Source organism: Phyllopteryx taeniolatus, chromosome 16 (assembly GCF_024500385.1).
Source record: "Phyllopteryx taeniolatus isolate TA_2022b chromosome 16, UOR_Ptae_1.2, whole genome shotgun sequence".
Classification (NCBI taxonomy): Eukaryota; Metazoa; Chordata; class Actinopteri; order Syngnathiformes; family Syngnathidae; genus Phyllopteryx; species Phyllopteryx taeniolatus.
The window spans coordinates 12510568-12531622 of record NC_084517.1 but is presented as its reverse complement, the minus strand read 5'-3'; the positions used below and the strand labels follow the sequence as shown (position 1 = coordinate 12531622).

At 41.5% G+C, this 21055-nt stretch overlaps 2 protein-coding genes across 3 annotated transcripts; one reads left to right on the top strand and one right to left on the bottom strand.

The window, feature by feature from the left end:
• Nucleotides 1-631: 631 nt before the first annotated feature.
• Nucleotides 632-5754, bottom strand: desi1a (desumoylating isopeptidase 1a). 2 transcript variants are annotated; one of them, XM_061749813.1, is made up of 6 exons: nt 5549-5754; nt 5253-5274; nt 4953-5022; nt 4053-4162; nt 3576-3698; nt 632-2945 (listed from the first exon to the last, which is right to left on the bottom strand). In XM_061749813.1, the coding sequence occupies exons 1-6, from the start codon at nt 5637-5639 to the stop codon at nt 2855-2857; spliced, it is 507 nt and encodes a 168-aa protein (XP_061605797.1). In that variant the 5' UTR covers nt 5640-5754; the 3' UTR covers nt 632-2854. The 2 variants fall into 2 exon arrangements, with proteins under 2 accessions (XP_061605797.1, XP_061605798.1); XM_061749814.1 differs by having other exon boundaries at nt 4953-5057; nt 5549-5658.
• Nucleotides 5755-6134: 380 nt separating this feature from the next.
• flii (FLII actin remodeling protein) lies at nt 6135-20984 on the top strand. Its single transcript, XM_061749732.1, has 31 exons — nt 6135-6280; nt 8047-8157; nt 8965-9036; nt 9887-9967; nt 10199-10446; nt 10666-10769; nt 10939-11114; nt 11201-11358; nt 11456-11540; nt 11694-11841; nt 12046-12176; nt 12263-12370; nt 12462-12566; nt 12679-12858; nt 13296-13378; nt 13457-13531; nt 13685-13768; nt 13921-14092; nt 14181-14288; nt 14481-14672; nt 15946-16044; nt 16572-16661; nt 16733-16872; nt 17130-17325; nt 17416-17570; nt 18381-18441; nt 18518-18646; nt 18825-18931; nt 19683-19788; nt 19856-19921; nt 19993-20984. The coding sequence occupies exons 1-31, from the start codon at nt 6218-6220 to the stop codon at nt 20125-20127; spliced, it is 3768 nt and encodes a 1255-aa protein (XP_061605716.1). The 5' UTR covers nt 6135-6217; the 3' UTR covers nt 20128-20984.
• The last annotated feature ends 71 nt before the right edge of the window (nt 20985-21055 follow it).

The window sequence follows — 21055 nt, the reverse complement described above, 5'->3', positions numbered from 1 at the left end:
CTCGGTCTCAGAGGGGAGCAAGATCAGTTAACCGCGTCTGCTGCACATCTGTTTCCACAACACGGGGAAGCCTTTACCTTCAGTTCAGTAAAATAGGATTTGTGGAGCAGGCACAGTGGCTGCGTGACCTGTGACAGAGTGACTCGTTTTAAATCATAGACCACACAATGCAACCACACTCCATCCAGCATTGGAGAAAACTGCATTTAAACTCCAAAACAAGAGAGAGAAACACTGTCTCTTTGTGGTTGCTCAAAGAACTGCAGGAATATTTAATCATGATCATCACAGTACAGTACCTTCACCTTCAAACTACCTCCATTTCAAAAATGTTTCTGGCACTCTCTCAAATACGTGTAAGATGCCAAAAGATGTCGCCACGGTAATACGTTTGCTTTGACCTAAGAACAAAAACAGAGGTAAGGTTTTGTTTTAGGTTTTTTTGCCGCAAATACTGTAGGACAGGATCCCAATAAAATAAGCAAATAGGGGGATTTGCTAATATGTAAGGTTCACTGTACATCATTACAACTCACATGGTTCTATTGCATTGTAGTGGTGTGTGCAGTCCATCCATGAACTTACCAAATCAGATTTGTTTTGCCCAAAATAACACCAGTGACTCTCAAGGTATCGTCAATGGCTTTATGTGTCGGTCAAGTAACAAAAACAATCACACAAACAATAGCAACAATTTGCAATATCTATAAATATCTGTTGTGTTTTAAAAGGATAAGAGGATGCTTACAATGACATAAAGCGCCAAAACAAAAAGTTTAATACATTTCAGTGGTCAGGTTAACATGTCAGTTAATTGGGTATCATAAGAGCATTTTAGAATCTAACATTTTGAAAGGATTTTCATGACTTGGCAAAAAAAAAAAAACAGGTAATGGCTGCAAAACGTTGACGACTGGCTGCAAAGGTAACGTGTTTCTTGAGGTTCTTACAGAATGCTGGTTGAATCAGTCTTGTTTTTCTTTACTTACACAGTGTCATGTGACCTCATACTCGCCTCATAATTTACGTCATCCATCCGTTCTCCACAAATGAGAATGAAGTAAGTGTTCATTCTGGTGGCATTAGAGATGACTGGGCACTGGGATTATAGGCTGAGAATGTTGCTGTTGTCAGTTGGTTTCTACCGATGTGTATTTAGAAACCTACAGTTCGAGCTCCCCTAACACCTCCAAAGCTTTTACACTCACCTAGCACATCTAAGAATAAATGTTATCAGGCATGTCAAGTTCTTTAGCAAAACAGAGGGAAATGAAGGCACAGATTTGGAGTACCACACCCGCACTCGCACGCACGCACACACCCTCTGGTGTATAAAGAGGGGTTTTGATGACGTTATTAGATATTTAAAACTAAATACTGCACCATAAAAGGTTGTTTAGTTTCAGGGTGTGTTCCAAAACTGCAGTGGCTGTCGAGTCAACTCAACTATACGCTTACATTGGAAAGAACAGTGTAACAAAAGGAATGATAGCGTAAGGTAAGAAGGCGGCAAATATTGGGTTGAATCAAACTGTACAAAAGGATCTGTGATGGAAAATTACCTAAAGAAAGGTTGTATAATAAAATGGACTCAAGATTTTAAATTTGTGTTCCTAAAACAATATATTAAAGATATATTAAAGATGTCTCTGAAATAAATTTGTTCCATTGAAGTCAGCAGCAGAAGTCTCACAACTGACACCGTATGAATTATGTTGCTTCAATAATGTTGTACTTCGGTCCAAATTGTATAAAGCGCTAATCTACCTTGGTGCACCACTGTGCAAAAGGTTCTTCTGAAGCTGCATGTATGTGGCTCAATCACAGCTATAAAATGGAAGTCATTCAAAACCCGCAGTTATATGGTTTTTAATGGTAAAATATCAGGATATATGATTGATCGTATTAGGCACACCTACACAACTTACGGATATCCATAAAAGTACTGTAAATACAAGGTTTGTCAGAAAGGTTCTAGGACAGGTGTCACAAAAGAAATATTTCAAACTCAAATGAGTTTCCCCCTTCAATGTGGGCCAGACGATCAACTAGCACGTCGACAAGGAGATCCTCTGGGGTCTGCTTTGTTCAGTGCGCGAGAAGAGAGTTCCGGCAGGAAAAACTCATGGCTGCTTCAGCATGACAATGCGCCGGCTCACAATGCCCTGAGCAATCGACAGTTCCTGGCCAAGAAGAACATCACTGTATTGGGGCAACCTCCCAAGTTCAAGGGGATCATCGAGGCGACCGTTTTAAAGACATGGACACCATGGCAACGGAGCTGCAGAGGATCCCAGAAGAAGCCTTCCAGGAGTGCATAAAGGCGTGGCTTAGAAGGCTGCAAAAGTGCGTGAGACTCCAAGGAGAAAACTTGAAGTCTGGAGTGTGGATATAACATATACCTTTTGTGACACCCCGCCTGGAACTTTTCTGACACACCTTAAATATTACAAAACACTTCTTGGTATGATGCAGTGCAGTTCTACACTACCGCAAACTACAAGCACAATAATAAAAATATTGTTAAATTCATACCTTTCTCACAGTGACACTAAACATGAGTGCAGATTGTTTAATACAACTCTTGTATTGGATCTCACTAGATTGTGCAGGTGTACCTAATGTTTTGGTAAGTGACAAGTTAACTCGATCTATATTGCTGCCTTTAACTTGAAGGCTTAGTATTGCCTTATTTTCCAAAGACGTATGGCACCAGGTCTTAATTCCAGAGTTCAGTAATAACTGGCTATACTTGTTGAAGGGGGCAAGAAGAAGTGAAAAGAAATTTGCGTTGCTGACTCTTAACTGCCTGACCCCAATGGAAGTGAGCCTATGAGTGCATTGCTCCTTCAATTTAGATGTTTCTCCCTCCGTTGATGACGTTGCCGCCAGGGGGCGCGATGTGGATGGAGTCCAGAATGGGCCGCAATATCTGGCCAAAAGGTCTGGAGATGAAAGCAGATTAGATTGGTGCCGTCAACGGAGTCCTTGTACAATTAATGAATAAGTAGGGATTTAAGTGTTCAGTAAGCTTATTAAATGCATATACGGTAAGCCTCTTTCACGTGCCATATGTTTACAAAAGACCTTTATCTTGAAAATAAAGAAAAAATAAGTTTTTATGTGCTAAATTAAAACACATCACCCAACATTTGCACATCTGAATAAAGCGGTGACTTCTTTAGTAGAAGTTAATGAATGCGACAGAAAACCCTTAAAAGAACTTCAAAATGTATTCATATTGTATGTTTGCTTACGAACACTGTAAAGGTTACGATACAGTTACAAAGAATCTCTTACAGCTTGCATGATAACAGAAGCAACAAGTCACGCCTTTTTCTTTGCTTCCACAAACAAACTTTCCTCCCTGACTGATCATATGAAGGCTATAAAAAGATTGGTCTTCATCCATTCGTGTTGTTTTTTTTTTTTAGGAGTAGTAAAACAAGGCCCTCTTGGCCAAGTCTCTCTTGAGAGATTCTAGTCTCAAATGAGACTTTTTACCTGATTAAATAAAGTATAAGAATAAGAAATCTCAGACAGTAATACGAGTGGGCGGGCGGGTTTAAACTCACGTGGCGAGGACTTCGGACGGCAGGTCAGTGATGTAGGAGGGTATGGGCATGCCTGTTAGGAACTGAGCGACCTCGTTGGTGAACGTATTGCAATTGTGCTCAAACAGTCGATACCTGTCACCTCTGGAAAAACACGAGAGAGGACGCTTCAGACAACTGCTACTGGGAAGGTCCTGTGGCAATAATAAATCCTATACCAGATTTATTGTTCTGTTAAAACACCGGTAGGGAGAAGCTATTTTACTACAGTGTTGTTCAACAAAAAACTTGAGAAAAATAGAGAAAAAGCACATTATTTATTAAGTTGTCAAAGTACGCATACATACATACTACTGAACACACACACACAAAAAATGGTTTCATTTTAAAGTTAAATTACTAATTATCGTTGACCTTGAAGGCTAAAGTCTCAATAAGCTATTTGGATTTTTGTGTGGAAAATAAATGTAAATTGTGTGAAGAGGTTTTAAAGGACACCTGTAAGTGCTTTCTCCCAAGGACGAGAGATATTCCATGAAGATCTCCTCTGAGACTTCGGTCTCACCGAGTTCCACAACTGTGTCTGGAGGTCCCAGCATTGTTCCGCCCTGGAAAACGCACATCAAGAATACTGAAAAACTAGCCAACCTTTTATTGGACCAGATCTGAAACAATCTGCTCACTTGTAAAATTACAAAAAACAAACCACAGGGGCAATGTCATCGTAACAATGTGAAAAATTTACTGAATGAAACATGACTATTATGAGCACTACATTAAAAAATAGCAATTAAATCTGTCTTTCTGCACTAGCCTGGTTGAACATTATGCTGCGTTTTTACTGTTGTGTTGTTGTTTTCCAAAATCTAAACATTTTCATTGAATTTGTAAAAGAATATAGTTGCCATTTTGAATAATTTTTCAATTTAATCATCTTTTATGTATTTGTGTATCTGATTTGTTTAGGCTTATTTATCTTCATCACAGAACTTTGAACAGTAGTGTAAACTATGTTTAAAAAATAAAAAAAAGTCACTAAGCAGGAGTGTTTTGACTGGCAAGGTTCCCTTCCATCAAAATATATTTTTTTCCTACTGTTTTATGCATAACGTAGGTCAAAACCGACTGTGGCTGTGACCTGGTATGTATGCGGTTTGTGGCCATTTTCAACCCAAATTATTTTGTAAACCCGATAAAAGGACAAAGATTACGAAAAATAATTTTAAAAAATGTGATGGAAGGGGGGACCTTTAAATGAACAACAAACTGATTACTTTAGTAGTAAAATGATAGCAAAAACTGTCTGAAATACAAAAAGTCCTTAACTTTTATTGACTGTGTAAGGAATAATTAGCTAATATTCTAAATGTAAAAAAACATACAGTAAAAACGACTTACGGGTGAACAGCTGGAGATTCCTTCTCCTCCAAAAAAGAACTCATCCCCATACGCCACTATGGCGGTGTGCCTAGAGAAGAAAAACATCAACTATTCCAGAATGGGCTGGAATAATTTTTCATGAGTTTTATCATTTTTCTAGAACCCACAATAACCCCAACAGAGGTTGGTTTAACATCATGTGCTACAAAAGGGTGATAATCTAATTTGCCAAGCAAAACTCCAGCTGGCAGGCAAACTTGAAATGACTAAGCGTTTTAAGTAACCATGCGTTAAGATGAACAGGATTTGGTTTCATACCATATGCCATCCAGTTGCTTTCCTGTTAAAACCAAAGAAAATGCGTTTTGAGGTTGAAGGTGGCAGGAAAATATTAAAAACAAAGCATTTGATTTGTAGAATTTGTGCATTTAAACCGAAACGAAATGTATCTTTCGAGATAGGAACGGGCATCACATTTGACACATTATTTACACATGTCATTCGACGTTGAGAACTACATTTTAAAAATAAACACAGGTTAGTGGGAGCAGAAAGCAGATTGTATGATGCTAGTGAGGCCAGGGGCAACATCTCATTTGATGCTCTGTACTCACCCAGCATGATAGGACTGAGGCTGCGTGCCATTCCCCTTGATAAATCATAAATATATAACTGTACATTATATCTTGTAGAATTCTTGTCCATAGTGGAACCTCCTAGAATAATTTTTCAGCGGTAGATGTCTACGAATGAAACCTTTCGAGTCACAGCTGACCGGGAGGGCCTTTAAATATGATGTCATTGTAAAACATACACTTCCGAGTCAACGCATTCAGAATAAAGGTTTTAACCACTAAAAGACACAAATACAACTCGAAATCTGTAAATTTATTTTGAAAAACAACATTTATTTCCGGTATTTATGTTGAGTGGTAAATGACATGACAATTTATGTCGAGTCGGATATTTTTTGACGTAAAGTGTTGGTACCGAATCGTTACCAAAACTGAACTGTTACTATTAAAATTATAACATTAAATTTAATTCTTTATTTCCCTTTTTACTGTAGCACGCCGAATGGGGAAGTGGTACACGATTGAGGCTGTGTGGTGAATTTAGGTGACCACTGGGAGGCGCTTCTCTGCTTAGAATTATTTGAGCCATGAAAGGGGGCGCTAATGAGCAAATGACGCCGAGTTTCCGCCTTTCTATATGACAAAGAAAAGTATGTTCCCAAAATAGCCTGGCGACGGCTGAGCAGCTGATGAGATCACTCATCAGAAATGGCTGCCACAGGAGTGCTTCCCTTTATACGGGGGGTAGACCTCAGTGGGAACGACTTTAAAGTAAGAATTTGAAACCCTATTCGCCGAATTAATGTGGGTATCTGACTGTTCAGAAAATTGGCTAAATACGGTTCAGGTGAACGGAACGCCAAACAATTGAAGACCTAAACACTAGTTTAGCTTCACGCTAGCTGGGCGTTAGCCAGTTGACAGATATTTGACATGAGCTAGTACAGTCAAACGGCTCGCGAAACATCGTGACCCAAATATGCACAAAATGTGATTCTTACCTGATTAACCGTAGTGTGTTGTTGTTGTTGTTGTTGTTGTTGTTGTTGTTGTTGTTGAACAATGCTGTTAGTTTCCATTCGCTAACAAAAAGGCAAACTTGGTCACAAAATCAACGAAGAACATTGAAATGGATTATTTGTGGAAAGGAATTCTTGACCATGTTTTCATAATTTGGCAGTGGTGACAGCTGCCTTGAGACATATGTTATGTGTAATCACAATGTTAACTCCACTTTTTGGAATTAACTCCCTGTAATAAAAGTATCTCGTTCCATAACAATGAATGTACAGTACTTAAACATTTATTAAGGTGCCTGGTGCAGTACTGCCATATTCAACTTAAATATAACTAAGTAATATGCCAGTGAAGCGATATTATCTCTTGTTTTCTTGCATCAGTGTACAGTGCTTTGCAGAAGTACTGGACATCCGCGAAAGTCATGAAAATGAGAAGAGACCAAGTATCAGGAAGTGCTTTAATGCAGATGGATTCAATTTCAGTGTGCTTTCGAGGTTTTACCATTTTGATGGTAGTTGTACAGGGATCAGGAATTGACCTTTTTAATCGCCTCATTTGAGATGGTTCTCTTGTGATAGAAATTAATCTAGCGTAAAACTTTTTTTTTTTCTCAGCAGGAATGCAAGTAAATAGCTATACAGTAATTTAGCATCATAATCAAAACATGAGATGAGAATCAGCACCTCCAAATCTGAGACCATGGTCCTCAGTCGGAAAAGGGTGGCGTGTTTCCGTCACGACCCACAGCTCGTGACCGAAACAACAAGAAATGAGTTTCCTCCGCGGGGTGTCCGGGCTGTCCCTTAGAGATAGGGTGAGAAGCTTGGTCATCCGGGAGGATCTCAGAGTAGAGCCGCTGCTCCTCCATATCGAGAGGAGCCAGATGAGGTGGGTGGGGCTTCTGATTCGGATGCCTCCCGTACGCCTCCCTGGTGAAGTGTTCTGCGCACGTCCCACCGGGAGGAGACCCCGGGGACGACCCAGGACACGCTGGAGAGACTATGTCTTACGGCTGGCCTGGGAACGCCTCGGGATCCCCCCCCGGAAGAGCTGGATGAAGTGGCTGGGGAGAGGGAAGTCTGGGCGTCCCTGCTAAAGCTACTGCCCCCGTGACCCGACCTCGGATAAGCGGTAGAAAATGGATGGATGGATCAAAACATTACATTTAGTTTAAATAAGCCCGCGACCCTAGTGAGAAGAAGCGGCTCAGAAAATGGATGGATGGATGGATGGATAGTTGAAATAACTTTTTAGTTGTACTAACCATTGCAGAAACATTAAATGTTTTTTGTAGTTACTAATTCTGTTTATGGGATAAATCTTACATTGGGTGGTGGTCTAATAAATGTGTCAAGTGCTGTACATAATGTGTTGTTTGACATCAGGTTCAAATTAAGCTAGTAAATTGATGAATTTAGACCAAGTTTATACATTTGTTGTCAGGTAAACAAACCTCATATTATTATGTCTTCAGGGGTTTAGTCAATGTTTCATCATCTATTTTCTGTACCTTTCAGGGAGGCTATTTCCCTGAGCATGTCAAATGCATGAGCAGCCTGCGATGGCTCAAATTGAACAGGACAGGACTTTGTTACCTCCCAGAGGAGCTCTCCTCTCTGCAGAAGCTGGTGAGAACTACATTGCTGTTTACTTCTTAGCATGGAACCTGTTTATTGCATAGGTTGTGAAGGTATTTTTCATCCACAGTACAAATATTTGTACAGTAATTACAATGAAAGACCTACTTATCATTAAATCTTTTTTTTTTTCCCTCCCCACTCTGACACTCGCATGCAGTCGGTCATGTGTCACGTCTCATTGCGTAACGGTGTTGCTCCAAATACATTTGTTTGGAAACGAATGGAGTTAACAAGAAAAGATTGCATCAGTGGATTTCGTTGTGCAAACGTCATCTGAGTAACATCCATTTCTGTTTAAACGATCCATATTTGATGGGATTACTGTGATCAAAGCTAACTTGTTTGATTTTTCAATTAATAGGTTAACGAGATTAGCTTGTTTACGCAGAGGGAAGTCACTGTGTTGAGCAACTGCCTGTGGTCATGCAATTTTACTGTAATATGGAGAGTAGGTGGTACAAAGAATATTAGTATCCTAGCATTTGGAGTGATTTCTATAAGGTAAAGCTTTGAGTCGCACTATGGTGAAAAGAAAATGCAACTGTTTTTTGGAGAGATGCTCCATCTCAGCTGAGGGGCACAGCCACCATTTGCGTGTCACATCACTCTGACATCTCTCCTTGAATGCCCGCATGAGTGCAGTCTGCAACAAAAACATACAGCAGAGTGCATATTGAATTTCCCTTTGAAGGATTCAAATTTGTGCAAAAAAACATCTTAACTTAAATAATCAGTGTGGTGTTTTGTTTGAAGTCATTGCATGACATACTTTTGTGTTTTTATTACTTTGTTTAGGAGCATCTTTCAGTGAGCCACAATAGTTTGACTACCTTACATGGGGACCTCTCCAGTTTGCCCAACCTGAGGGTAATTAACATGTACACAACACAATATACAGTGGAAGCTCTGAGGTCAAACCAAGTCGGTTTTGGGGCACTGGAAACAATTTTGTGTGGTTATAATCTATTCCAGGGTTCAACAATGGCCAATATACAACCTTTATTAATTTTGCAGGCAATAAGTAGCATTGTACCATTCAATGGGCATACTAGTGTAGAAATGTGTTAACCACAGTAGAATATAATGTACAAATAATCAATACTGTACACATCTATAACTTGATAATACACTTAGTGCATCATACTTCTTCAACTGCCATACAAGTACAATAAGACAAGAAGTTAACCTCTGTAGACTAAAACTTAATAGTGTACTCACCCTTAACCTGCTACAGGCACAGTAACAAATGTGCAGAGGGAGAATTATTGCTTTTTCTTGCCACATAGTATCTTCATTCAGCTGACTGGGCTCCACACATTACGTTTTTTTATTTTATTTATAATGTTAACCGATTGCCAGAACAGAGGTGAGTGTACAGCTTTTCCATTAGCAGTTCATCACACACATCATCACATTCTTCCTACACAAAAATCCGATGACTCCAAAACACTTTTGTGGAATTCATCTTTTGAATGATCACATACTCAATTTGCTGAAATTTCAGTGCACTTCATGCATGATGCAGTTTGACCTCTGACTTTTGTGCGATTGAAGCATATTTTTTTCTGAAAATTCTCTTCACATTCTAAATTACATATTTGTCCTCTGTGACATTGAACTTTAGTTTAGTGTTTTCCTGCCTTACTACCGTCACTTTGTTTAATGTATGGCAACTTGTTATTTAATGTAGATTAAAAGTGTTTTGCTTTTTGTTCAGGCTGTGGTTGCCCGTGCCAACAATCTAAAAAACTCAGGAGTCCCAGATGACATCTTTCAGCTTGATGACCTCTCTGTGCTGGTAACACAGTTTTCTACTTTTATGTTAGGATCACTGAACACTGAGCGACGCAACTAAACTAGATCATCACAAATAAAATTACAGTCGGCAACTCAAACCTGCACACCTGGCGATTGACCCTCGCACACATACCATCTCGCTGTAATGGAAATACTGCGACCTTGTTGTTTTTATCGGGAAACAAGATTTAGAGGCTGGAATCCACCATACATTTATTTTCATGACTCATAGGACCTGAGCTACAACCAGCTGACTGAGGTCCCCAGAGACCTGGAGAACAGCAGGAACATGCTGGTGCTCAACCTGAGCCACAATGGCATCGACTCAATCCCCAACCAGCTGTTCATCAACCTGACAGACCTGCTGTATCTCGACTTGAGTGACAACAAGCTGGACAGCCTGCCACCCCAGATGAGACGTCTTGTTCATTTGCAGACTCTCATCCTAAACAACAACCCGCTGATGCATGCACAGTTGCGGTAAGAAGGCTTGACTTCTGTCATTTTAGTTATTTTATGATTAAAAAGGAACAGCCGATCCCCGAACTGTGACCCTTTAGTGCCCTGAAGTCTCCTCATCTTAAAAACAGAAAGATTACTGCTCTATTTATGTTTATATGTGATTTTTTAAATTGTTTTTTTAATTTATTTTTTCTTTTGGGATGGGGTTGTTTTTTGCTTCTCCATTTTTGTAAGCAGCCAGCTGCCTGCCATGGTGGCATTACAAACTCTCCACCTGAGGAACACCCAGAGAACACAGAGCAATATGCCCACAAGCTTGGAGGGTCTGATGAATTTAGCAGGTAACAGACACACTTGTGCCCACAGTATTGTTTTATTTTATTTTTTTTCCCAATGACAAAGTTTTTGTGGCCTAGAAAAGTTTGACAGCTGAAGGACTACACCACCCTGTTTTAGGTGTTCTCAACTGTTATAGATATCACACTTTGTTCTCCCTCTCCCTCCCTACAGATATTGACCTGTCTTGTAATGACCTGACTCGGGTACCAGAGTGCCTCTATTCACTGGGCAGTTTGAAGAGACTCAACTTGAGTAGCAATCAGATATCTGAACTGTCGCTCTGCATCGACCAGTGGACCCAACTCGAAACACTGAACCTTAGCCGCAACATGCTCACCTCATTGCCTGTAAGGAGGTTTTGTTTGTTTGTTTACTCCATGTGACATTCTGATAATTGAAATAACAGTTAAAAGCTCACTGTATCTCTATCTAGTCGGCCATCTGTAAGCTGTCCAAATTGAAAAAGCTCTACATGAACTCCAACAAACTGGACTTTGACGGAGTTCCACCTGGCATGGGCAAATTATCCAATCTCATAGAGTTCATGGCGGCTAACAACAACTTGGAACTCATCCCTGAGGGACTCTGTAGGTGAGTGTAAGAGATTATACAGTGTATACAATAGTTTGGGATAGGATTACACTCCACACATCACTTTATCATCATGTGTATCTTTTTTGCTGTGCAGGTGTGGCAAGCTGAAGAAGCTCGTGCTGAACAAAAACCGCCTTGTGACGCTGCCAGAGGCTGTCCATTACTTGAATGACTTGGAGGTAAAAGACAAAGGCCCGAGAGCAGTATTCAAGGCACCTTCATGCGGACTATTTTACTAAATCCCAATAATTTACATTGTCGTCACACTGCTGCAAGTTGTTTGAATTTTATGAACAACTATTATATACATATGTTTATGTTCATCTTTCTAGATACTGGATGTGCGCGAGAACCCCAACCTGGTCATGCCTCCGAAACCAGTTGATCGGGGTGCCGAGTGGTACAACATTGACTTCTCCCTGCAAAACCAGCTACGACTGGCTGGAGCCTCACCTGCCACTCTAGCCGCTGCTGGAGGAGGTGTGTGTGTACACATGAATGTGTTTTAGTTAACTATTTCCATTAATCCCAGTAGTGACTGTCCTTGTCGCTACCTTGTCTTAAACTATGCTTATTTTACAAGACATCATTGAAAAGCCAAAAGCATACATGTACTCTTCCAATGTGCCTTGTTATGTTTTAAATTGTCCCACCACATGGGTTTGTTTGCACTTGTGTGTGCAGGGGCCAGCCCCAAAGATCCCCTGGCGAGGAAAATGAGGCTAAGGAGGAGGAAAGATTGTTCCCAGGACGATCAGGCCAAGCAGGTGCTGAAGGGCATGAGTGACGTCGCACAAGAAAAGAAGAACCTGGAGGTAAGGAAAAACAGCCAAACATCTCAAAATGAAATGAGAAGTCCTTTTCAAAGAGGAAGATTGATTACCTTGGCAACATTTTGCAGGAAGATGGAGATTTGAAATATGGAGATTTAAAGGTCCGGCGCTGGGATAAGAGTCTGGAAAAGCCTCAACTGGACTACTCAGAGTTCTTTATGGATGGCGCAGGGCAGGTAATGTTCTCTCTCTTAAAACAAACCCACTATTATTTCTCCTCTTTGTGTGTCACAAATGCACAGTAAGCATGTCCCCTCCTCACTACAGGTCCCAGGTGTGAGCGTGTGGCAGATAGAGAATTTTGTTCCCATGCAAGTAGATGAAACGTTCCATGGGAAATTTTACGAGGCCGACTGCTACATTGTCCTCAAGGTGACCAGGCAGGCAGCCAGCCAGCCAGCCAGCCCCAGCCATCACTGACATGGAGTAGTCAGTATGCAGTTCAGACTTGGCTTAAAGTTCTCCCTCACTCTCTTGGTTGTAGACGTTTTTGGATGACAATGGTGCGTTGACCTGGCAGATCTACTACTGGATTGGCCAGGAAGCCACGCTCGACAAAAAGGCTGGCTCCGCCATCCATGCTGTCAACCTCAGGAATTTCCTTGGAGCGGAGTGCAGGACAATAAGGGAAGAGATGGGAGATGAGAGCGAGGAGTTCAGTGAAGTATGTAAAAGCAGCTTCTTAGTGCATGCAACTATGTATAGTGGACTCCCGCATAATTGGAATTTTGGCACCTGCAGATTCACCTATTTGTGGATTTTTTTTGTTTGTTTTTAGTCTTTTTAGTGGTTTATCCCTGCTTGTTCAAGATTTTCTTGGGGTTTAAAAAATAAAACCAAAAAATATATATTTACATGTATTTTTTTAAACCCCTCCAAAAACAATTTAAATTAAATAAAAATTATAATGGGGGTCATCTGCGCATTTTTGCTATTCGCAGTTTGGCCCGGTCCATATCCCCCGTGAATAGCCGGCCGGGGTCCACTGTACACACACGTCAACGTTCACATGTTGTTTTTGTTATGACTTTCTGGACAGCCTGTCAAACCTGATGACCTTTTACCTGCTGGTTTAAATGACAGTTATTATCTCATGTTCAGGTGTTTAACAATGAGATCTCGTACATCGAGGGAGGCACTGCCAGTGGATTCTACACGGTGGAGGATACACACTATCCTGCCAGGTAGGCGACACGCTAACTGTCTATAATTTATTTGAGCCTCTCCCTGTGCTAAAAACCAATATTTGTGTCTTTTATCAGGCTATACAGAGTTTATGGAAAGAAAAACATCCAACTCGAGTCTGTACCTGTGAAGTCTTGCTCTCTTGATCCACGGTGATGCTCTCTCAGTTCTCTTTCCTTTTTTGCTTTTACTTATTTGCACTTTACTTGAATTTTAAAGTAAAGTGCAAATAACTGCCATGGGTCTGTTTGTGTTATATTACTGGTACTTGATATGTATAATAGTTTTTCATCTCTGTTCGGCAGCTATGTGTTCTTATTAGACACTGGACTGGAAATCTTTATCTGGAGAGGAGCCAACGCTACGCTGAGTGGCACCACAAAGGCCAGGTCAGGGGATAATAGTGGAGTTAGTTATTCAGTTTGGCACACTATCTATTCTAGAAGCCCAGGAGTTAATTGAGAGTTTAAATCTGTCTTGATGATGTATTAAATCATTAGTGGCACATAGCCCAGCAGGCTCATTGTTTTCCCCTTTCCAGGTTATTTGCAGAGAAGATCAATAATAACGAGCGTAAGGGGAAGGCAGAGATCACAACTCTAAGGCAGAACCAAGAGCCTCCAAATTTCTGGGAGTTTCTGGGAGGACAACCGGAGGAGATCAAGAAACACGTTCCAGATGACTTCACAGCCATCAGAACCAAACTATACAAGGTAAACCAAACATTTGGATTAGTGTAGCAAATCAATCTCCACAATGAAAGTACTCAGAACAAAGTATTGTTGATGTGTTGTCATGTAGGTGGGTTTGGGTCTTGGCTACCTCGAGCTTCCACAGATTAACTACAAACTGTCTGTTGAGCATAAAGACCACAAGATCAAACTGGACACACTGCCAGAGCTCAGACTGGTATGTTAATCCAGTTCAGATTAGCTAGAACAGGCTCACAACTAATCCCAAATGATCCGTACAAAGTCAAAAAGTACATTTTTGAACTGTACTCTGATCACACTTGCTTTCCTAATCTAATGCCCAGTTTCCATGTGACCTAATTCCATCATCCCAACACTCATCATCTCCTATTTTCACCGCCTCCCTCAGCTGCAGTCGTTGCTGGACACCAAGTGCGTGTACATTCTGGACTGCTGGTCTGACGTGTTCATCTGGATCGGGAGGAAGTCTCCCCGACTCGTCCGAGCTGCAGCCTTGAAACTGGGTCAGGAGATTTGCTCCATGCTACACCGGCCCAAACACGCAAGTGTCACCCGAAACCTTGAGGGCACCGAGTGCCAGGTAACGCTTCCTAATATTGCGCCATAAACTTAACCTGACTCGTACTATTGGTCTTACTTGTTGAGGCATTCTTACAGCCTTGGTAAGACATTTTGGCACAGACACTTCAACCAAGGTAAAACAATGCTTAGGTAACTTACAATGCTTAGGTAAAGGTTGGGAGTAACTTGATTACTGTACACAAATTCTCACTTTTTGCTGTAACTAAGTTTAAGTGTATATAGTACATGTTTATATTACACCCCTTACAATCAGTTCTTTTTCTCTACATTCTTTAGGACCTGGGAAAACCAATAACTTATTTCGCTCCTGTGTGTTTTTTGTTTAAGTCTCGCCGTCCTGCATGGCCAGCGGTCACTGATAATGCAATCATTGCACAGAATAGATGGGCAAATTGACCTCTGATTGATGTCAATCAGCTGCAATGGTTGTCCTCCAGATATCGTTTTGAATTTGCATAAGGTGTACATAAATACACACAGGTTTTATTTTTCAAGTTAAGTTTAGTTTTAAGGTAAAAGTCACACATTAGAATACTGCAGCTGTTTTGATGACAGTAACAGAGAATACAGAGATGGCAAAATTGTAACAACTGGTCACTTTCAGTTGAGAGTAACAAGTACAGGGGGTCCTCTGTTCACAGCGGAGTTTGTTTCTATGGTGGCGACGTAACACGAATGTGTGTCGGAACATACCATAGTCTATCAATGACGCAGTAGCAAAGTCATAATAAAAGTAAATAGCTGTGCGAACCCCTATGAAGAAAGAAACAATTGGATCTAGGTTTCCCTTTCCCGGACTCGGGTCACCGGGGCCTCCCTGGTGAGGTGTTCCGGGCACGTCCCACCGGGAGGAGACTCCGGGGACGACCCAGGATATGCTGGAGAGACTACTTTTTTTCGGCTGGCGTGGGAACGCCTCGGGATCCCCTCGGAAAAGCTGGATGAAGTGGGTGGGCAGAGGGAAGTCTGGGCGTCCCTGCTAAAGCTACTGCCCCCGCGACCCGACCTCGGATAAGCGGTAGAAAATGGATGGATCTGTGTGAAAAACACATACATATAAAACAATCAGAATAGTAAATACGCCGCCCCCGCTCACTGAATGTGGAGTTTTGTGCTTTGTGAGTGTGTATTCTTATGCCGCTGCGCAAGGTAATTTGTAACCTCAAAACGTAAAGTGAGGACGCTCAGTGATTTATTAAATTATGGAAGTCATTTACCCAGCACATTAAGTTAATAACTGACCTTTGAAACGCTCTCCTCCTGTTTGTCAGGTGTTTAAGTCCAAGTTCAAGAACTGGGACGACGTGCTGAAGGTGGACTACACCAGAGCTGCGGAGACGGTGCAACAGAATTATAACCTACAGGGAAAGGTCAGTGATAAGACGTGACAAGTAGGGCTGGGCATTGGTAAGAAGCTCACGATGGGATTTGCTTGAGATACTTTTGTTTGCAATTCGATTCAATATCGATATTGATTTAGTAAGAAGTAAAAATTATTACAAAATAATTTGTTAATTTATAAAGTAATAGTTAATTTACATGGCATCAAAACTATGTCATATGTCACGGCACATTTTTAAGCAATAAAACATCTGAAAATAAAAAAAAATATTTGTGCATAATGAGTACAAAAGTAAAAAAAAAACATGACAGTTGTGTATAAACACCGAAAAGGTAAAGTGCATGTAAACTTGAATAACTTATTTCCCCTTAAATTATAATTTTTAAAAATGCACTCTAAGTTGTGACAAGTAAACACTTGTCAGCTCTTTATTGATAATGTATTGCAAAACATTGATGAATTGATACTTTCACCCACCCCTAATGACAGGGCACATTTTTCTTATTGAAGATGTTTGCTTTTGTTCACGAGGCGTTCGTCTGTTCTCTCTGTCAGGTGAAAAAAGACACAGAGCAGAAGGACCAGATGAAAGCCGACCTCACAGCACTTTTCCTTCCTAGGCAACCGGCCATGCCTCTCACAGAGGTAACACGCACTTCCTGACCGGGCCACAAACAGGCGGTCTCCACTGATCCATGTGTCAATGCTGTGTGCAGGCAGAGCAGCTGATGGAAGAGTGGAACGAGGACCTGGATGGCATGGAAGGATTTGTGCTGGAGGGCAAAAAGTTTGCTCGTCTTCCAGAGGAGGAGTTTGGTCACTTTTTCACTCAGGATTGCTACGTCTTCCTCTGCAGGTGTGTGTGTGTGTGTGTGTGTGTGTCTGTCTCGATAGCACCTTCACACAACCGTTCCACAAAATTGGCAAATCAGAGGTGTGAACAGTAGAGCTGGCATTTATTCAGCTGCTTCCTGCATTCAGATAATTAGATGCACCAGTGTCTTGTTTGTGACATCGGCAACTGCTTAACTGGTGTGCCCTATTATTCTCTGGTGTTAAACTTCCTACTGGTGGCCAAGAGTTGTGTAAAACCATCTCACCATGCTTTGGCAGATACTGGGTGCCTGTGGAGTACGAGGACGACGAGAAGAAAGAAGGCAGACAGGATGAGGAGGACAAACAGCCGGAGGAAGACTTCCAGTGCGTAGTGTACTTCTGGCAGGGCCGACAAGCCTCCAACATGGGCTGGCTCACCTTCACCTTCTCTCTGCAGAAGAAGTTTGAGAGCCTCTTCCCGGGAAAACTTAAGGTAACATGAGCAATCTGCACACACATGAAGAATGACGCCTTCTAAATATTGAACGTATGAATCATATGCTCCATGTTGTCCTTCACTCAGGTGGTCCGTATGACCCAGCAGCAGGAGAACCTCAAGTTCTTGTCCCATTTCAAAAGGAAGTTCATCATCCACAAAGGGAAGAGGAAACAGAAGACTGACTCAGCACAGCCCTCCCTCTACCACGTCCGCACCAACGGGAGTGCACTTTGCACCAGGTAACGTCCAACAACGCTGCACTCTGATGTCCACTGTGTCACCTGTGAGTGGAACCTTCATTTTATAACAGAAAACTGTGCTCCCGATCCTCGGTAAAGTATCTGCACCATCTAGAGCTGAGGCTTGTGTCAGATATCTTAGACGAAGAACCCTACAGTTCAACAAAACTGAGTAATTGACACCCACCCTAAAAGGTTTGTAGTTGCCTATAGATGCCACAAGATGGCAGCAAAGCACTTTTTTCCCCATTCGATCTTGACTAAATGAAGCTCCTCCCCTAGCTTTGAAATTGTTCCTAGGCCATAAGATGTCGCCAAAGCAATATTTGAACATTAGACCAAGGTATTTTTTTATTTTATTTTTTTTTCAAATAACCGAGGATATGTCCCCAGCTAAAAAAAATAGGAGAATTGGTGAATGCCGAATCACAAATATGTGGGGATTTGCTGTGAATAAGACCTCCAAGCCACAGTTGAACTACTTCAGACAAACTCTGATGCCAATAAGGTAGCGTTGGTTAGCTAACACACCAGGATAATTCAACAGTTAGGAGCGCCCGCCAGAGTTCCTCCTGAAAATGCTCTCAACACCTGCACTTCCTCTCTCTAGACTAGCTCAGTTTTTAACAGTTTGACACAGTTTTAGCATAGGTAACGCACACAAATATGTGACTGCCTTGCGGGCAATACAAAACGCATTTAGGTACCATCTTTAAATTACATATTTCAGCCAGGTATGGGGTAATACAGAAAATAGCCTGGATTCCAACTGCGAAATGTCAAAACTAACATGTCGCATCTTTCCGTCAGAACCATCCAGATCGGAACAGACTCCAGCAATCTCAACTCTGAGTTCTGCTTCATTCTCAAAGTGAGTGTTGTTTCGTCTTCGATCCAATCCCCACCGAAGAGTGCAAACACTAACGAAGCGTCCATGTGGTGCGCAGGTCCCCTTCGAGAGCACAGACAACCAGGGCATCGTTTACACTTGGGTGGGCCGAGCCGGCGACCCGGACGAGGCTAAGCTGGCCGAAGACATCATGAACAGCATGTTTGATGACACCTACAGCAAACAGGTACCACAACAGCAACATTGTGGCCCTTCATTGGAATACACAAAACACATCTAACCTAAAATGGATAAAGAGGCTCTCATTGTGTAGCCTTACAACACAAACCTTTAAAACCTTTTTGTGGAAGGATGGATGAATTTGTGTTTTTGAAAGTACACCCATGCCTTGTTTGCTCTCGTAGGTGATCAACGAGGGGGAGGAACCAGAGAATTTCTTCTGGGTCGGCATCGGTGCTCAGAAGCCGTACGACGAGGATGCGGATTACATGAAATATGCTCGTCTCTTCAGGTGAGTTTAACGCCAGCAGCTCACTGCACAATTCAATCTGGCAGTGCGCGGGTTTCTGCAACTAGTCTTCAGGACTAGTTGCTAGCCCTCTGCGACTAGTTTGGCTGTGACTCCAAATGTCGAATTGTAAGTGAACGGCGTCACAACAGCACAGATGTTTTCGGCCAATCGAAATGCCAGGTTACATCTTTCACAACAAAAATTGCATTTATGGGTATCAAGTGAGAAGTAAAAATAAGCAACTGAGATCATGTGTACACACCCTCTTCAATCAATCACAAAATTAAAACACCTGCCACCATTTAAGTGCCTCTGATTAAATTAAAGTTTAGATGTTCTAGAAGGCTTTCCCTGACATTGTTTTAAGCTTTCTTGGAAAATAATTGAACAAGAAATTATACCACAAACAGTATTTGATTTTGGAAAAAAATAAAATCCACCGCCAAGTGCGATAACTCTTGGCATGTATGTCGCTTTTGCAACTGTAAAAATACCAGTTGCCAAACCACACTGGCGTCATTTGTTAGCTTGAGCTTTTTTAATAGCCACTGAACAGAATAAAAACCTACACTTGCAGTAATGACACTACATAACTTCTGGTAACAACCCAGATTAAACTTTGATCTTCTTCAACATACAAAGATCTGTCAATGTATCATCCATCCAGTCTGTCCTTCCTTTCACCCGTTTCATTGTAGTTCAATAAAATAATAGGAGGTGGCACTTGAAAACGTTGTCCTCTTCTTTTCAGGTGTTCCAATGAGAAAGGTTATTTCTCAGTGTCTGAGAAGTGCTCTGACTTCTGCCAAGACGACTTGGCTGACGACGACATCATGTTGCTGGATAACGGCCAAGAGGTAGGGAGCAATTGGTTAAATGTTGCTCTTTGGGTAAAGTCTAACCTTGGTGTCTTGTCACCTACAGGTGTACATGTGGGTCGGTACTCAGACGAGCCAGGTGGAGATCAAACTGAGTCTCAAAGCCTGTCAGGTCAGTAAAAAGTCATTGTTTTTGTCATGGTGGATTTTGTACCACCAACCCTCCTTTGTGCATCTTTGCAGGTGTACATCCAGCACATGCGTTCCAAAGAGACCCAGCAACCCAGAAAACTGCGACTAGTGCGCAAGGGAAACGAGCCGCACTGCTTCACGCGCTGCTTCCATGCCTGGGGGGCTTTCAAAACTCCCCCAGCATAAACTTACACGCTTCAAACTGCCAACTTCCTCTATTGCAGCGTGTCCCAAACCTTTTCAGCTTATCACTATTACAAGTGGGGTTGCAAACATACTTAAAAATATCATGTACGGCTATGCCACTTATAGTATATCAATTAATGTTAGAACAACAAACAATCAAAAAGTCATTTGCCAAGAAATTGTGCCTGCTTACAGCATTTTATTCGATCTGATAAAAGATGGCATTCTGGTCTATTAAGATGAAGGCCATCTGGGAAACAACACGGCTTTACTAGGTCAGAACATGTCAAGTTGTTTGAATCCTACTAGTGAGGACAAAGAGCATCCTAGTACATGGAATAAATATGCAAATGGCCCTTCCATAGTCTTCTGTTATGTGATTTTTAACAGATTATTCGCTGCACATCTGCCTACTGCTGAGAATGTTTGGATGAGACACTTATGCTGTAAATGCTTGGTGCCATTTTGCACAGCTCGTCTGAAGCTCATTTCTTCGTGGAGAATTTTAAATGGGCTTTTCTGTGGAATGTTTTTCTACGTACTGTATACCGTACACTGATCGATGGTGATGCTGCATCCCTCATTCCTTATTTTAGCCAGCATGCCATACACACATCATGAGATCCTTTTGGGTGACCTAGTGTGCAATCATTAGAACCTCTTCTTATTCACTCGGACGAAAGTTGCTTTCATGGCGCTTTGCAAGCGAAAACCACCACGGAAGATTTTACGGGTTTAAAATCTACAGATATTTTAAATGGAAGCTCATATTGTATGAGTCCCACACGCTCCTGATGCCACCTGCAGATGCTTTATTTATGTATTTTATATTATAAAAAATAAAATCTCATCACTCATCTCTGTCTAATCATTCTTGTCACTTTACCACTGTATGTTGTGCTTAAGTAGCCAGGCTCTAATTTAAGGT

Excerpts from the sequence above, each read along its gene's own strand:
- desi1a (XM_061749813.1), bottom strand. The coding sequence starts at position 5,639 with ATGGACAAGAATTCTACAAGATATAATGTACAGTTATATATTTATGAT. Across the intron at positions 3,699-4,052 it reads TTGGGAGAAAGCACTTACAG|AGGTGACAGGTATCGACTGT; the intron begins GTGTCCTTTAAA and ends GTGTTTTTCCAG. Across the intron at positions 2,946-3,575 it reads CCGTCCGAAGTCCTCGCCAC|ACCTTTTGGCCAGATATTGC; the intron begins GTGAGTTTAAAC and ends TTTCATCTCCAG.
- flii (XM_061749732.1), top strand. The coding sequence starts at position 6,218 with ATGGCTGCCACAGGAGTGCTTCCCTTTATACGGGGGGTAGACCTCAGT. Across the intron at positions 16,662-16,732 it reads CGGCCATGCCTCTCACAGAG|GCAGAGCAGCTGATGGAAGA; the intron begins GTAACACGCACT and ends TGCTGTGTGCAG. Across the intron at positions 16,873-17,129 it reads TGCTACGTCTTCCTCTGCAG|ATACTGGGTGCCTGTGGAGT; the intron begins GTGTGTGTGTGT and ends ATGCTTTGGCAG.